At 39.8% G+C, this 19,142-nt stretch overlaps 1 protein-coding gene across 2 annotated transcripts; it reads left to right on the forward strand.

Annotated features, from left to right (window-relative positions):
- The first annotated feature begins 1,004 nt into the window (after window positions 1–1,004).
- On the forward strand, window positions 1,005–14,430 carry LOC108668771. Of its 2 annotated transcripts, none has more exons than XM_018156022.2 (7): window positions 1,005–1,161; window positions 7,327–9,712; window positions 10,286–10,569; window positions 10,956–11,073; window positions 11,821–12,054; window positions 12,528–12,810; window positions 13,052–14,430. In XM_018156022.2, the coding sequence occupies exons 2-7, from the start codon at window positions 7,757–7,759 to the stop codon at window positions 13,300–13,302; spliced, it is 3,126 nt and encodes a 1,041-aa protein (XP_018011511.1). In that variant the 5' UTR covers window positions 1,005–1,161; window positions 7,327–7,756; the 3' UTR covers window positions 13,303–14,430. The 2 variants fall into 2 exon arrangements, with proteins under 2 accessions (XP_018011511.1, XP_018011512.1); XM_018156023.2 differs by having other exon boundaries at window positions 11,836–12,054.
- Window positions 14,431–19,142: the final 4,712 nt, after the last annotated feature.

The raw sequence follows: 19,142 nt of genomic DNA on the forward strand, positions 1-19,142 counted from the left end.
ATATTTCTTTGTCATCTCCACGTAACGAAGTTCAAAACTCTAATAATGTAAGTAATAAAAGTCATGGTCATGGCGAAGGTTGATTACATTCGACAGTGTAGACTGTAGAGTTTAGTTCAACGGTTCATCATTAAAAGTTGAGTAGACACACCGGCTCTTGAGTCAGCTTAAAGCCTTAGATTGTCAGGTACCTACCTTAGCTGCTACCGTATCCTAATTCAGCTACTTAGATGGCGTCTTCCACACGTCTCGAAATTCTTATTCAAAATTTCATTCAGATCTGTTCAGTACTCTGGAAGAAATGGCCGGTACACTGCAAATTTCGGCACGTTTCGTCATATAACTCACGAATGAAGGCGATAATAAAAAAATTGTCACGAGCTTGACGACACCGTTAGGCCATAATGAATATGTGTACCAAGTTTCATCGAGCTACGTTCAGTACTTTGGGAGATATTCCAGGTACAGAGTCCGGCCGCAAGTACGGCCCTAAATTTGTCTGAGACGTGTCTTCCACGCATGGCATTCGACCGCGAGCTGATCAAACGGGACAGATACTGTCTGATTTGTGGATAAGCATCAAAAGAACCTTATAATTTTATGTGTGAAAAGTTTGCTATCATTAGTGCACGAATGAATTTTAGGGCTAAATCCAGGCCAAAAATGTTGATGCGGTAATCATAATTATATCTTAAACTGATTTAGTACAACGAAAAAGTGAGTTTACGCAAAACCAGCCTGAGTTCATTCTCCATTTATATTGATGCACTGACGAAATGCACTGTTATCAAGAATGATAAGAACCATTCAAATACGTCGTGTAGAAAAATGCTATTGTCTAACATCGACTAAAAAAATTAGCAATTCATGAGCTGCAGCGACCGCGAGTTACGAGGACTTGCGACTTGCGACCGCCGACAGCCACAGAGCAGTGAGAGCACAGACAGTCTGCACACTCGTGCACAGTCAGCTCAGACAGTGTTGCTCCAGTCGCCGCGGTGTGAAGTGTGATTCGCTTGTGGTTAGGTATTCTTACGTTGGTCACTGGCCATTTAAATTACTGATTTGCGCTCATCAACAGCATCGGTTACTCGTGTTGTTGAAATTACATCAAATATTTCGTCAATCTTCTATTAATATCATTATCGTCGTCTGTATAATGTGAGTTAAACGATGTTTCTCTCTTATTTCACGCAAGGTGCTTGCTCTCCTTGACCTTCATTTGAAAAAATTAGGAAGTTAAATTTGTTTGAAAATCAGTTTTAACAATTTAGATTTGCAAGCTGTAGCCGCACTGAATTATAATTGATGAAGTTTATTGCATTTTTTGATGAAATTTCATCAGCATGGATTCAATTAATTGAACTTCTCTCATTATGAAGCATTTCTAAAATATAATTGTTATGGTACCTATTTCTCGATTTTCTCTTCTTAACGTAGGCAGTACCGATTAAGATTATTGCCTGCCTGGTTTTGTCCCTTCTATTAGTCTAGTATTATTATTTATTTTTTAATAAACTATTATACAGAACATACTCTCGTTTTTTAGGAGCAAGGGTATGGAGTAATTTTTTAACATCGAGCCTCCACCAAGAATTAAATGACTTGTTGACAGATGGTAGTTGTCCAGTAGTTCATAACGTGGATGGAAATCGTGACGTCTTTCAGTTTCGGAATTAACTGCTAGTGAATTTAGGTGCAAGCATAAGGGGTACGATAAAAAATATAGTTACTGATGAAAATTTTAATTGAAAGCCGAAACGAAGTGGATGTAGAACGGCCAGTAAGAACCAAAAACGAATAGTTGCAGGAAAATTTGCGAACATAAGGATGAGTGCAAAAATTAAGGGTTGCATATAATAATATTTGGATATATTTGGATTTAAAAGAAATGAGTCACTGATACAATATTGCGAGTCTCTCTCCCACTCAAATCTCACCGTGACTGAACTTGTTCCCTTTAAGCTGAGAATTAAAAAAACGATCACGATAAATGTCCATGATTTCGCCTCCTTAGAAGAGATTAGCGAGAAGCGTATGTACATTAATGAACTTAATGCGAAAATGAAATTTAACACTGTGTACAGATTACGAAAGTAAACCTGGTTCAAACTTCGATTGAAACCAAGATAATTGCCATCTGAGGAATGAACTGCGGATTGGACGAGAGTAGCGGTCCCAGTTTAATAAATTAGGATTGAAAGCACGAAGTTTCTCCAAGTAATCTTTACAAGATTACAATCTTTTCTTTAATATTTTTTTTCGTCTTTACAAAGACAAAAAAAAAGTTTAATCATCTCGAACAATGCCAGTAGCAGCAACGTACAATATCAAAGACACCGAACGAACCGCTCGTAAATTTCACAACTGATGCACCAACGACATCGCCATTACCACAAGGATTATGGCTTGTGCAAACGCGACCCTAACTGCCGTCTGTGGCTTCATCAACTGGCATCCATGAAGCCACAGATCAACTTGCATCATTGCATCGTTATTTCTCTACAGTGTGCATCTTATTTGAGTGGAAATTATATCACAAGGCTGTCTTTGTAAAGAAGAATAACAGACAAACTACCTAACAATATTTTCAGTGTCGATTTATTGAGTTTAAAATGATGCTACTAATGAAATAACTTATGTACGTTTATAAAATGTTATGGATAAATTTTTTTTCGGCAATTGGTTCTTCTGTAATATCCTTGAGGCAACATCATCTAAATGATGGTTCAAAAAGTTGCACATTGAAATTTCAATTCAGAAGAGAATGCCTGGCATATTACGTAAGAGATTTGGTCGTGATAAGATAATTCCTCAAACGGAACTACGTCTCTCGATGTCCAACAAATGACATGAGACGACGGACACGATATGTATGACATGATATGGGAGATACGATATGGATGACATGATATATGATATGGATGACATGATATGGCAGACACGATATGAATGACATGATATATATATAAAACTACGCAAAAGGGATATGGGTGACATAATTTGAAGGTTACGATATGAAGGACATTATATAGATGCCGGTTACGATATTGAATACATATTATAACTGACGCTATATATCTACTGCACTAATAAAAGTAAATAATATGACAGAAACAATTAGATGAACGCAAAATGAGGGTCTAAGTTGCCGCTCGTCACTCAGTCTCACTTAATGGAGTGAGCCAATTCAAATCTAACTCTCCAATCGTACTGTATAAAACGTACGTTATAATGATTTAAGTTGGAAAAAAATTTCACTAAAATCCTTTTCGAAATGGTAGAGCTGCTGTTAATTCGATGAGATAGCAGAGACATTTGTTTGTGCTTTATGGCACATAGTTGAAGAAGCTGTCGGAATAATGTGTCTGTTCGAGTTCCAAATTCTTAATGAAGATAAGTTAGTTGCCCTTGTTCAGCATGACCTTTATTTGCTGACATCTCGCCTTCGTAAAGTTTATAAATAATACTCGAACGTGCTGGTTCAATATCATGATTTTATTCAGCAATAAATCATGTGATATCTAATTATATTTTTATGAAAATTGTTTTTAGCTTCAGCAACGACGCACATCGCAGCTTTCTTGGCAACGTAGAGAGCGTTTATCAGCCTGCACCGGGGGCTTGAAGGTCGGTTCCGTATAAGGGGGAGGGAGTAATTCACTACTCCAGCTCCGCTCTATTCACTACTAAAGAGTTTTCCTACATATTTATGAATTAGGGTTATTATCAAATGGTTCCTGTCTTACTTCAGATCTTTTGTCCATATATTTAGCACGAGATGATCATGTAATATCAATGTTATGGAAACTTCTCACTATGGCTTTTGAGAAACGTGCGTATTTATGAAATCTCATCTTCCTCTGAATTATGTGTATCGGAAGATAGTTATATGTACAAGACTCGAGTAGATTTATATGACTTAGATTGTGAAATCTTTAAAATGTTTTGGACGGTTGTGAAATTGTCGTGGACGGTTGTGAAATTATCGTGAATACATTGGTTCCCGGAATTTCTATTTTACCGACCTGTGTTGGAAGATTCGTGTAGTTGTTAGTTAGTTTCTTATTTTCTTTATTCATTCAACAGATTTTCTATCGCTACGGTACAGTTTCTTTCGACGCTCATAGGGTTCCTATAATAGTAAAATCCAATCACATTTAATTTAAAAAAAAGGATATCTCACCCTACTCTCATCGCCTATTGTGACATCGAGCGATTCTAGGGAACTGCGTGTTTTAGTTCGTTGCAACCGTCGGTAGCGAGCCTAGTCTACCGCGTGTTTTAGTTCGTTGCAACCGTCGGTAGCAAGTCTAGTCTACCGCGTGTTTTAGTTCGTTGCAACCGTTGTTAGCGAGTTTAGTCTACCGCGTGTTTTAGTTCGTTGATAGCGGGACCGACGCGCGGCTGCAAGATGCGCTGCATTGGCGGGCTACGAGCCCTCGGCACAGCAGGTCTATCGATTCTTTGCTCCCTCTTCCCCGAAGCTCTTTTCCCCAGCGCCCTCTTCCCCGAAGCTCTCTTCGGTCCTCTTATGGGCTCTTTTATTTTTCTCCGTGGTGATGTGGGTGCTGTGCGCTGCCCACCCAGAACAGAATACAATTATCCGTTTGATCAAATTTGTATTTTACTGGGGCCTGCACAATTTCAGGTTACAGTGCTACTCTGCATAATTTTTTCAATTATTGTTCCATTAACTTGATATGCGTAAATTAGAATAGATTAGCTTAATGATCAAATATTTTATTGTGTTATCTAATCTATCCCATTGATCTCATTCAGAAACCTACTGTTAAATAAGAGGTGCACGTGAAATGATGAAGAATATGCGCTAGTATACTAGCGCATAGGCCACACAAAACAAGGCCACATAGGCCACAAACAAAAGGCCACAATAAAGATACCTATAGGTATCTTTATTGTGGCCTTTTATTTGGAACTTAAAATTATATTATTTGATTTCTATGATGAATATTTTTATCGATGCAGGTGTATGAAACTTCTTCGCAATTACTCGTTGAAAGTAGAATTGCATCTAAAATGCTGAGAAAAAGCGTTAGGGGAAATTATTACGGTGTCCGTTAGGTAAATAAATTACCAAAGTACTTATACATAAGTACTCATATATTACCGTCTCGGAAATATTCTCCTCTATCTATTATTATCGTCGATTAACTTTCCAACTGCAATTTAGACCAAGGTTAGTCCGAGCAATTTATATCTCACGTAACCGCAGTTGCTATTCTATTCCTGACGTATTTCACCAGATTGAGAGCCTGGTCATACTTTGTACCACACCAGCAATTATGAATTGAATAGAAGTAGTTCTGATGGACTGGTATAGCGCCGCTGTATCTGGGTCATGTCGTTCTTTTAAAAAAGGATAAATTGTCACTGTCCTTACGTTAACTCGTCCAATATGCAATGATTAAATTACTACGTAATATCATTTTCTATAGAAATTGAGTTTGAAAAGCAGAATAAACACACCCTGAAGAGTATTTGAGATATGCCTGTAGTGTTGCTCAGTGCACTGAGTCTGTTTGTTCACGTTTCGGAGCCGCGGTTGGCACGGTGGTGGTTACGAAATGACGCTTGCCTGCTTCAGCTTGAAGCGCTTCATAGATTTGGCTCAGCTGTGGCTAGGAGCTACAAATCAGCTGTTGTGTGTGCCATGAGTTGGGGTAAATACCCTAGCTTGGATGCCGGCCAAATTACAAGCTTGCATCTGTTTAACTGAACGCACCGAAATAAGTGTAAACGTATAATTATTTTACTCCAGAATCTGACGTTTACTTGCTCTGTACAAAATCGTTATTACCGTTTTGATTCACGCACCTTGAAGATAAATTTTTCATCTTTCCTATTTTTGTATCTGATTCATTTTCAGAAAGAATAGTTGTAGAAGAATGGTTTCCTAGCGCTTCAACTATCAAGCTATTTCGCGCCGGAGGTCAAAAAGTTGCATCGCCAGCAAGGCTGAAGGTTTAAATTTTTTCAAAATATCTCAAAACAATCATCACCCACAAGGGGTGGGAGGTCTCATGTGTTCAGCCCGCTGAAGCTGGCTCGAAAGAAGCAGCGTTAGCATCTCAAAGAGACGAAGTGACAAGGAGGGACAGGTGAAAAGTAACAGAAACGAAGACACTCGAACAAGAGGTCGCTTACAAGAGACGTCGGCCGCCCACACGAGAGAGACAGAGAAGGGAATTGTTAGGAGTTTTGCCTACATTAGGGCTTAACCCCACAACTGAGACCAACCGCCAGACCCTGCGCACTCTGTGGTGGGGCGCTCAGGAACAATTGCCCCTATATATAGGAGCGCGAAATCCCATAGGACTTCTGACGCGCACAGACACGCGTCAGAAGTCCCCCCTCTGATGTATCTTCCGAGTAAAGCATGTTTGGTTCTCCACCATTAAGTTTAACTGTTTTTGCTTAACCGGACCTATCTTAAAGCTTTAATGTTTCAATTTATAATTAGTTAAATAATTTGTTGAATTTTAGAAAAACGGATCAACATCAATAACTCTTAAGAACATTTACTATCAATTGTAAATAAATACAAGTATGTAAGGTACTGCTTTCATTAAAAAATAGGGTTTCTTTATTATTTCAACCGAAGATGGGATACTACGAGATGTATACTTCTTCCTATCGAGATACTGTGCATCTTGGTGCATTGGTGGTGTTGCGAATCCCGGTGCAAGTGAAGCTGGTATTTCGGTACAGGTAGTACGGTGCATCCTGGTACATATTTGGCACATCAAACCCTGTTGAATAAGCGATGTGTCTCTGCTCATCCTGTTCACAGATGTTGCTGCGCCATACACAATCATGGTATTAATTAAAAAATAATAATTTGGAAATAAAGCCTCTGCCTCGCGATGGAAACGGTTGGCCAGTATGGGGATCGAACCCACGCCGTCCATCTGCGTTATTAGCACGGCGCTCTAACCAACTGATTAAAACATGGAGGGAGTAACATGCTAATTATAGCATATTTAATTAGGTATCTCGATTAAAATATTTAGGCAGATCGGCTTTCCAGTTATTATTTATTGTTTTTCGGTTCATGGAAAACAATATTTTTCCATCCTTCTGCTGTTGTCCCAAATTGCATGGTTATATAGAGAAACTCTTGTCGAATTACCTCATGAGGTATTTTTTGTATTACTTCATGAGTTAATTTTTGTCTTACCTCATGAGGTACGTTTTTTAGTACCTTATCAGATGCGTTTTGTATTACCTTATAAGGTACGTCCCAAATTGTATGGTTATAAAGAGAAAATCTTGTATTGTTATCTCATGAAGTACGTTTTGCAGGTTTGTGTGCTTGTGATGGACCCTCCAGCCCGCATGCTGTTCTGGCCAAGCTGTCCCTCAGCTGCCCCCGTCCGAGGGCCGCCTTCTCACTGCCCCGAGTCCCGAGGTGGAGGTTCTTCCCTCACTTCACATCATTCCAGGAACTCCACGAACCGCTGTCGCGCCAACATCCATGCCCCAGCAACTTCACCAACATCCATAGTCGACTCTTTGAGTTTTAGGATCTCATCATTCAAGCCACTTCCGTTGTGCTCCAATTTTGGCCAATCAGACGTCAAGAATCAAGAAAAGTTCTCAAGTGATTTATTGTTGAATAGAATCAATCATAAACTCGTGTGTAATTTAGGCGTAGAAATGTGTTATGTCTTTTAAGAAAGTTTATTGTAAACGTGTTCAGCTTGTTATTTACTCGTCATAATCTCGTGATAGTATGGAAAACAATACACTGAACGATATCGGCGACACGTCTAGCTCGAATCACGTACAAACCTCGAAGGAAAGCACATGCGGCGAATTCAATGAGCACTCCAGACACGATTCAGGTGTAGACTGCGCTGGCGATGAAGCAAGGCTGCTTCAGTGCAATAACTCTCAAAATTCAATTTCCAACTCGCCTTTAAAAAACGGAGACGAGGGTTTAGCGCCTACGCTTGATATTTTTGAAGTGCGGATACCAGAGCCAAGAGACACAGAGCAGTCGAAAATTGAGGATCTTATCGTAGAAACGAAACGAAACGCTAATGGTTATTCCGATTTCAAAACGGGCGAGAAAGTTTCATCGTCGGCTGCGAGGATAACACCAGAATCGGATTCGTGTTTTGGTCAAAATTTTAGGTTTGGTCAAGAGCAATACGAGAACTGTCCTCTAGTCAAGGCAGGCATGGGTGCGCCTGACTTTGTCGGCGATGTCTGCAAATACCAGCACACGGTCAATAATCTGGATGCAAATTCAGATCCTGACGCATCTGACCAAGAAATTCCCACTTCTTCGTCTTTCTTGCTCGATAAGTCTTCTGGGTCAGTGCACTTCAAGTCCTCTAATGGGAGCTGCTTAAGAGGAGGTGCTAAAGGAGGAGGCAGCACTTCAAGCGGTCCGCATGTGCAGTTTGAAACACCTACTCCTAGTCAAGACGATCTCTTCGACGAAAGTACTGAGTTCCTAAGGGCGCGAGTCATGCGTAGTGGAATATTGCCCGCTGGAAATGAAGGATCAGCTTATAGAACTTCAAGTTCAGGACGTCGTAAAAAACGCCAGCGTCACATTTCGGGTTCTAGTACCACTAGTGTTGGTTCTAGTGCATCCGGGACGTCCGAGGCCAGCGAACTACACCGAAAAGCCCCAGATGGAGGATGGGGATGGGTAGTTGTTGCAGCATCATTCTTCGTGCACTGCATTGCGGATGGCGTTACCATGTCGTTTGGCGTTCTCTTCATCGAGTTCTTAGACGTGTTCAGGGAGAGCAAGTCTTTCACCTCTTGGGTGGGGAGTTTGTTCATGGCTATTCCTCTTCTGGCTGGACCTCTGGCATCTTTGCTTACTGATCACTTCGGGTGCCGTAAAGTCACAATCGTCGGATCTGTGATCGCTTCCGTAGGTTTCTTACTTAGTGCTTTTTCTAATTCTATTTTGGTTTTACTTATCACCTTGGGGCTCATAACTGGCCTAGGCTTAGCTGTTTGTTACGTGGCTGCAATTGTGATCGTCGCTTTCTATTTCGAGAAGAAACGTTCCCTGGCGACTGGTATCGCTGTGGCCGGCAGTGGTATTGGAACTTTTATTTTTGCTCCTTTCATTCAATATTTGATAGAGAATTGGGGTTGGCGTGGTAGCCTCATAATTTTGGCGGGCGTTTTTCTCAACATGTGCGTATGCGGATCGCTTATGCGAGAGCTTCCGTGGATAAAAAAGAAAGCATCTAAGCGTTCTAATGTAGAGAATGCTTACCATCGAAACGGTTCATCTTCGCATTCATCGGAATCACTAAGTGATGATGAAGTTCTGGGCGATTCTCGTCACTCGTGTCCTCCAATCAATGAACTGAGAAAAATTCTTCAGTCAGGCGACATAACTGAATTTCTCTCGCCTGGCAACTCGCCCACTAAATTCACGCGATCCTCGTCAATGTTGCTTTTTCCAACGTTCCTCAACAGAACTCAAACTCTTCCTCTTGATTTCTTCCCGTGTCTAAATTCGCGAGCAAATGCTTTCGAAGTTATTTCTCAGCTGTACCCTCATCTGCTGTCGTCCTCCTTGAGTGAGCAAATGGACATTTTACCTCCTATTCTCTCCGACACTCGCCTCAACGTCACCAACAACTCGGACGTCGCACACGTGCCGACTGAGCGCCGCGACAGAGTCACCACCGCATTCCCTCCTGTCAATCGGGTGAGTTCTTCTATAAGTCATTTAATGATTTACCAGTCATTCGGCTGAGTTCTTATTGCAAATTAATGATTACTGATTTTTCAGCAAATTTGTGATTAGCACCCAGCAAATTAGTGATTGACCTGACGACTGGTCAATCGGGGGAGTTCTTCTATAAGCTTTGTACGTATCGATGCATTGAACCTTGGTGGACATATGTTTTTGGAACATTATGATTTCATTAATTCAAACTTTAATTTGATGGACAGATTTCTTACATTGTATTTAGAATATTTCTCTTGTAATTAGATGTTAATATAATTTAAATCGAGTGATTTTTTACAAATGGTATAATTTATATTGAGCATTAACAGTATGTCCTTGAATTTCAAATTATATTATTTCTTATGGCAAAATAAACGTATACGCAAACTAAACGTCATAATCGAGTTTTCCCGGAACGTCATAATCAAGAAAAGCAATTCAACGACAAATGCGTGAATAATACAATGTGCCAAATGCTCTCAAATGAAGATATGAATATTATAATCTGTACATTTTTTGATGTTTTTGCTTCGATTTCTTCTCTTACAGGCCGTCTCGGTGCCAGCAAGCAGTCCCGCAGCCCCAGTCTTCAACTCCGTGACCAAGAGTCCGCCTGGCGCGCCCCAAACATCGCCTGCGAGGAACAAGTCACGTCCTCGTCACGCGGACCTGCCCATCACCAGCAGCCGCAAAGGTTCTCTCTCTCCTGAGAAACGCACGGCGCTGCACGACGCTGTCGACCGGCGGGCGAGTATTGCGGTGGGGGCGACGGAAGACGGCCGCTGCCGCCCCCCGCTGGCCACACCCGTCCCCCAGCACAACAGAAATGCCAGGTGGGTAACATTTTTCCAATAATAGCAGGTATTGTTTTCTCGATTTTACCCAATTTGACATTCCACATAGCATAAACATGTCACCTTCTTCACGAATATTCCTATCATTGAAATGAATTTAACACATTTAAACTGTCATTCCTGCATTACACTAGATAATTTACATTAATAGGGTTACCAGTTTTTAGCGCATTTTCTCATTTATGGAAAAAATGCACTATTGTGCTCGCCATATCCGTCCGTCTGTCCGTCTGTCCGTCCGTCCGTCTGTCTGTCCGTTACTTCACGTTTTCGTCGACGAGAAAATGCGCTCTCTGTCACTCACTGCAGTGAGTACTGAGTTATATTTATTATAACCTCTGTATTAATGGATGGCTACGTTGCAGACAGTCGATGACATTCAGAGGCGCGATGCTCCACATTGACCGCTACAAGGCTCGGTCCTCCTCCTGCCCCGACATCTACAGGACCACGAGGGTCACCATCGACCACTCCTCTGAGAAGGTGAGTCAAGTTCGCAGGGTTGTGTGATGTGATGTGCTGTGATGTGCAATTTTGTGCTATGATGGGTTACTTTGTACATAATGTGTTGTACTGTACTATGATGTGCTCTATTGTGTTGTACTGTGCTCTTCTCTTTTGTGTTGTAATGAACTATGTTGTGATCTATTTTGTTGTACTGTGCTCTCCTCTACTGTGTTACACTGTGCTATGCTGTGCTCTAGTGTGATTTAGTGTACTCTCCTCTACTGTGTTGTACTGTGCTATGCTGTGCTCTACTGTGTTGTGCTGTGCTGTGCTGTACTCTTTAGATCTGCTTTACTCTTTAGATCTGATTTGTACTCTTAGATTTAGATTAATTTGTACTCTACTGTGACGTGTCATACTGTGCTGTGCTGTGCAAAGATGTAGTGTACTGTGTTGTCGGTGCTCTAGTCAGTCTAGTGGGCTGTGCTGTTCTGGGCTATTTAATGCTGTAGTTTGCATTGCGTTAATGTGCTGTACTATGCTGTAATGTTTCATGTTATGCTTTACTTAACTTTCTACTACACAATGAACGTTTCTAGTATCTTCTACTTTGCATTACCGTCAACATGAAAGCTAACTTCGCACAAGACCCTTGTACAAAATTCATCTTAGTCCGTAAATTTTAGCATTAAAAGCAGGTTGCACTGTGATTTTATACTTCAATAATATGTTATTGTATATTTATTTAGATTACCTTAATTCACTTCCGTCTTATCGTTCCAGTATTTCTCTCACCAGAAGCTGCGCAACCTGAAAGACGTGCTCAAAGACTGCACAAAATTACCATACTGCTCCGACCCCGGCTACATAATATTCTCGCTGTCGAATTTCATCCTTTACCTGTTCTACGACACCGTCTACATGTACCTCGTCGACTACGCCATTGAGAACGGCCTACATCAGGACCGCAGTGCCAGCCTCATCTCCATCATCGGCATCCTCAACTGCATCGGAATGGTGGGTGACTTGATGCTGGAGTTCCTCAACTCCATCAGACTAGTGGGTGACTTGATGCTGGAGTGCCTCAGCTGCATCAGACTAGTGGGTGACTTGATGCTGGAGTTCCTCAACTGCATCAGACTAGTGGGTGACTTGATGCTGGAGTTCCTCAACTGCATCAGACTAGTGGGTGACTTGATGCCAGCATTGATAAAACATTCAATATATACAACCGAACCCTGATTCATTTCAATTTAAATTTATGGTTTAAAATTTATGACTACGTCCTTTTCTAGATAAAATCTTTCGTAACGCGAACTTGGACCGTACCTCATATTTTTTCTTCAAAATTATATTCCATGTAATGATAAACTTGAGCTCGAAGTCCTCTTATGAATTGGTCGAAAAATACTTCCCGTATCGATGACGTAGTCGTCTTCTGACTCGTCGACCTTCGATGTACGTGGTTATTAACCCGCCGCATCTTGCAGGTGGGCATGGGATACATCGGAGACAAAGAGTGGTATCCTCTGATGATAATATACAACTTATCAATGGTGATCTGCGGCGTGGCCATCATTATGATGTCTTTGGTAACGCACTTCCTGACGCTAGCTGTTCTCTCGGCCGTGTTCGGTTTCTTCATATCTGCAAACTACGCCTTGACTTCCGTCATCCTCGTCGACCTCATCAGCCTGGACTGCTTCACCAACGCTTACGGCTTCTTGCTGCTGACGCAAGGCCTCGCCAACCTCTTCGGTCCGCCTCTTGTTGGTGAGTAATGCACCATCCAATGATGCCAGCACCATTTTTTTATATAGAATTATTATGATTTATTATTGTAGATTTTAGTTTATAGCAGAATTAGTATAGATTTCATTTTATAACCTTTTATAATAACCTTTTATAAAAAAAGTTATTATATATTTCATTTTATAGCTGAATTATTAGTATAGATTTTAGTTTATAGCAGATTGCCTGTTGCGGGTCACGCTTGAGCTGTCGCATGTTCCAGGTCTCATGCGCGACTACTCCGACGACTACGTCCTGCCTTTCGTCGTGTCTGGAGTGTTCATCATCTTGAGCGGCCTGATGCTCTTCCTCATCCCTTTATTCAAGTCTTCCAGCGACCTCAAGAAGTCCACCGCTACCTCCCTTATCGACGGCAGCTCCTCTCATCTGGGCTCCAAGATTGGAGATTTCGCTTCCAAAGAAACCATTCTAACCTGCAAGGAGAACTCAAAGCCTATGTTTGATGATGTTTAAAGGAATTTTTTTATCAAACCAAATTTAGAATGCCTAAGTTACTGTTCTTCGTGCACCGTATCGAATGTATTTTGATAAGTATCTCAGATGCGCAGTTGTATCAATTATTTTATGCAATATGAGATGTTATGAATAATTCTCAACAATGAAAACTTGGTTGAGGTCACAAGCGCCAGCTGTTGCGGCGCGAAGCTGCCTATCCAACTACAAGATGTGCTTTAGAATGAACACGCACGTACAAGCCATTGTACTCAGTTTTTTCCTCATCGTGTCGATTTAAGATTATTAGTTATTTAAAATTATAGGACAAGAATATTATCTTATTTAATAGATGAGCATTTATCAAGTTTACGCAATGTTAGAATTACGATGAACATTATTAGGCTATATATAAAAAATTATCTCTCATTCTTCGGATGCGATCAGGACTATGGAAACACGGTGCTTCAGTTCATGTCCCTTCTCTTTAACCCTAGCACAAATAATTTCAATGTTCTGTATTTTAATCTAAGAAATTCCGGCCAAGGAAGAGACAATCGCTTTTCATCTCAGTGGGTCATTATTATTCAGGCTCTATTCATTTAAGCTCCAGCCAATGGTGTCATGGCGTCTGGGTTTTCAATGAACGAGGCTTGTTATATTCACTTATTTTGGGACCTTAATAATGTTCATTGGTACTTATGTCATAACTACCAGGATGAGAATTGTCTTCAGCTCTGAAGAGGTAAATACGGAATAATTTTCTTGGTGAATTCAAACCTATATTCAACATTTATAAGCCGGATGCCATTCTTCCTGAATGAGTATGTCAATAACGATCAGCTGAACAGCAATCGTGTCGCCGTCATGTTCCTCTTTTCCCTTGTATCCACCACCCAGAAGACGAGCTTCTGAACTTACATTCGCTTAGCTGGGATTATCATGGACGTCGGTGCTTAGGATAAAGATTCGAAGAGAAGTGTAAGTAGATGGCAAAATGAGGTGTAATTATACTACTATAACGACCGTATGCTACCATGAACACTGTCTTAGTGGTCGCGGAGTAAGTAGTTATGGGACAACCGTGTGTTAACGTGGGTATATACCGTCGCAATACATTATATAATGTTTAATTCATTATATAATGTTTAATACATTATTTAATGTTTAATACGTTATAAAATGTTTAATACATTATATAATGTTAAATACATTATATAATGTTTAATACGTTATATAATGTTTAATACGTTATATAATGTTTAATACATTATATAATGTTTAATACGTTATATAATGTTTAATACATTATATAATGTTTAATACGTTATATAATGTTTAATACGTTACATAATGCTTAATACATTACATAATGTTTAATACGTTATATAATGTTTAATAAAATGTTTCCCGGCCGAAAGATTGTAATGATGATCATTTTCTAGGAATTATTTGTTATGGAGGCACATCTAGCTAAAACTATCTCGCACTCGGGTGGTCCTAGCTTTCTTATTTCATAATTAGTTCCTAATATTTTTTAGGATCTTCAAATTTCTAAAAAAAATGAAAAATCTCTTTGAATAAAGCATAAAGTTCACCTGTAATATTCTCGTCAGGACTCGTACAGAAATTTTTCGCTGGTTTTTCCTCGGATGACGTGAATTTTTTCAAAGCCTCTTTTACTCTTCACTTTTAATAATCTCTAAAAATTCCATTCTAATTTCATCTACTTCTACTTAAATAGCTAGCTGTAAATAATCTCCCCTTGTGCACTCTTCCACCCTACGACGCACCGCGTAGAAGCGAAGATATAAACTTTACCAGATATATATTAATGTAGCCCTGCCAACGTTGAGAACTCGAACACAGTAATTAAAATCTGCAATAACTTTGACGTATCAGAACTCTTTACCTCAGGTGTTGAAGAAAGTACTGTTATTTTGTACTCGTATCTTTACGCTACTTGCTCAAAGTGATGATATCTAAGAGCCTTAGCTTTAACTTGTTACAGTGTTTGATCTCTCCTCGCTTTGTTCTGGTGTTGTGATCAACTTATGTCTTCCTTTGAACATTTCATTTTATTGCGTTATTTATTACGCACCAGTGTCAGCCTTATTCATTGGATATGGATGTCACTACTAATTGTAAACCCATTTATTATTTGAATTAATTTTCACGTTAGCCTTACAATCACTCGTGGCTTGTATCGCTCACCCAAAAAGTTGCAGGTCGCAACTCTGTACCTTATTTTGCTCTGCTCCGCATCCAGTAACTTATTTCACGTTACATTATTACTTCACTAAATATCTCGAAATATTATCAGGTTCTTAGAACAGTATGTGTAACAGTTTTGAAATTCACCTTTTATGCAACAATACTTGCGGATATTTTCGTTCTGTCGAAACTGTGTTCGAATTATAGAGGAGCCTTCTTGATAGTTCTTATCCAATGAATGTGTTCATTCTAACAACCATGGTGTGAAAAGTGAATAATATGATTCATTTTAATAATATTATTCAAATGGATACGCCGTTTATTGTTAGTTTCAATATCTCGCCTTTTTCTGGTCTGTGGGCTTCACTGCGCTCGTAGGCTTGTCTTCTAATTTTCAACCACAATCATTGATTGTTAAGTCGCCAGTTTTTAGCGCATTTTCTCATTTATGGAAAAAATGCACTATTGTGCTCGCCATGTCCGTCTGTCTGCCTGTCCGTCCGTCTGTCCGTCCGTCCGTGACCTCAAGTTTTCGTCGACGAGAAAATGCGCTCTCTTGTCACTCACTGCAGTGAGTACTGAGTTACATTTTTTTACCACACTTGACTCGCCCGCTTAGGAAACCAAAAAATGTATTTATAAATATAACAAGTAACAGATTTTTATAATCAGCAATTCATTTTTATCGTGCAGCTGGCTACAGGTTTAAAATGAACTTATTTCAACCTTGCTGTCAAAATGCTTCGTATCTATTGTGGGTTGGCAACTTGAAGTTTGGTAGCCACTCGTGTGTTATTGACGGTGGTTGAATTGTTTTTTCGAAAGATCTATTCTAGGATCTTCAATACTTCTCACTTCTTTCATTAGTGCAGCACACTAACGCACGCATTACAGTGCGCTGCACTAATTCTTAGCGACGGAATTATTCGTACATTTCTTTCTATTCAATGTTCTCTTCAATAACTCGAAACTTGAAGAATATATTAGCCTAAAATTTGATTGAACTAAGCAGCATGTAATCGGGAAAATAAGAGTACATTTTCGCAACAAAATTTAATTAACAATTTTTGACATGCAGAAATTCCCCAACACCTTTGTACACAATTATTCGTACAGTTGGAATATAATAACATAGTTGCAATAATAGCTACCGAAATTCATTCGCTGATACTTTGTGAACACTCAGTGAATTTTAGAGGTTTTATTGTTCACGATTTTGACAATAAATTGCTGACGACATGAAATATTTGCATGCACGAGTGACGTAACTGGAGGTCAGTAGACGTACGCTGACGTTCTTCATTCATGAGCCCACAATTGAATGTTATGAACGAAACCTACGATTCCTGTGACATTACGTGACGTGAAAGAGTGATTCAAAAATGCTTGCACTCTATAGTAAATTTTCGGCCTGTGAAATAAAGAGGTAATTCAGTATATACTTATACTTGATACTTCTCCGATCGTACTTTCATTTAAAAATATATATTTTTGCTTTTCATTATGGATTAAAATTTTGGCTATTACTAGAGCTTAAACGTTTCAGTGGATGTTATTTCCTTCTTTGACTGTAAATGCTAACTTAGAGAATCTGATATTAATTTTATTTGTACTTTTGTTTATTTCCGGGGGAGCGCAGCCGTGGGTAACAAAATTGACTCGTAAACAGGCCCTTGGCAAAACGCCAACCATCAGCATGCAATATCTACACATAGCCTCAGATCAATGAGCTGTGGGTAACTCCGGCTAACAGTAAATCCGCTTTGCACAACACAGCCACTGCTCCACAGCGCCGGAGCCCAACTGGCCGGAGCGCAATAGACGGCGCAGGTTAGGTTAGGTTACGTTACGTTAGGAGTAGCTGTTGCGGTAGGGCCTGTTGCGCTCCGGCGCTGTGAACTAGTGACTGAACGGCGCTGTTGTGGTGGGCGCTTTGTGTCAAAAGCCGTGAAGATGCCCGGCTGCGTTACGCTCGGGAAGGTATTTGAGTCGCACTGTGGACTTGGGATATGCTGACCTCTAGCTATCCACCCATTTCCGGTAAGGGTTCATCAGCTATAGTCCGTACGTGCACGAGACGTAGTATCCGAATGAACTAAAGTGGAGAATCGCTGAAATTAATGAATTCATCTGAACAATTTTATTAAATAGTGCCCTGCGGTAGCGCCATCGAGAAGATTGCCCATACCGAAACATGAGATGCGTCCTGTTTTTCCACTACATACCAAAGAAAAAATATATTAAATTAGGTTAAACTTAATTTCGGGCGTTCACAACTTTGATTCATCCTCCTAATCTGGCGTTCGTTTTGCTGTTTATTTGTAGCACGATTGTGAATCATAGAAAACGTAGCTTCACTGGCAGGGCCTTAAAATTGCTGAACTTGAAATGCCATTTCGAAAAAAAATTGGCCATCATAACAATAAAAATTTTAAATTGGACGAAGCAACGCAATAAAATTAATGTGACGAAAATTGCCAGTTCCAAAAAATTTTTTGTTCGAAGGGATTTATTGCATTTCTTGTAATTTAGTAACTAGAAAAGAAAAAGATTATTCGTGACCGACTGACGTTCACGCTGTTATTTCTACGGACACGTTATCTTAAGACCGTGAGCCCAAAATACCTCCTAAATTGGAAGCGATTGCAATGAAACTTCACGCTAAAGCTCTTGAAAACTTCCTTATGTTTCTATGTTCCAGAGATCATAACTATTGTCACTATTTTCGCAAGTTATACGGCCACTCATTGACGACTAAATTCCTCACAAACAAAATCTCATTACCGGTACCTAAACTCCGATTTAATTAGCGTGATCTGTGATTTGATTGACGTGATTTAATTAGCGTGATTAGCTAGCTACAGGTCACTAGGCATTTAAATTAAAACTCTTAAGTTAAACCCCCCCCCCCAAAAAAAAAAAACCGCGTACATTATTTTACTAGGTCTGTAACCCCTGGAATGCAAGATCTGACAACTAGTCAAAAAAGGGTTAAGTTTGTTTGAATTTTTGTGTTTCAACGGACTATATCATTGACCTGGGGGAGATGTATGAGGTTCGCGGCGATATTCACATATTTTTTGTCAACCTGCTATCCGTATAGCCGTATTACTGGTGAATTAAGGAATATCTCACAACATGAATACGAGCTGAATGACTACAAGAGTCTCTGTGAGAAGTTTTATTAAAATGTAACCACAAGTTTAGAAGATATTTTAGGATCACGGGTAAGTAACTGTAAAATGTCCCAGGAATTGTGTGGAACAATTGCTGCTAATGCCGACACAAACTATCTTAAGTTTTGGTTCACTCTTATGAAAATCCAAAACTTGCCTTTAAAATCTTTTCCTCGTGTGTGTCTTTCTTCCTTAGGTTATTTTATGCTAATGTAAAGAAACGTGAATCGATCTATATATAAATATATATTTTTATTCTCCTGTTAAACTTTTCAATAATTCTAGTTGTGGGTGTTGATGTCAAATTAAGTACGAGCCGAGGCCGTAGAGATCATGGTTGAACTATATAAGGTTGACCCGCTAGGATTTCCGTCTTTCAGTTCAGCTTCCTTCTTGTCACTGAGTTCGAGAAACGTAAATAATCCCATCATTCTCATGACGGATTGGTTGACTGGTTTGATTGCATTTCGG

The sequence above is a fragment of the Hyalella azteca genome, unplaced genomic scaffold (genome assembly GCF_000764305.2).
Source record: "Hyalella azteca isolate HAZT.00-mixed unplaced genomic scaffold, Hazt_2.0.2 contig3312, whole genome shotgun sequence".
Taxonomy (NCBI): Eukaryota; Metazoa; Arthropoda; class Malacostraca; order Amphipoda; family Hyalellidae; genus Hyalella; species Hyalella azteca.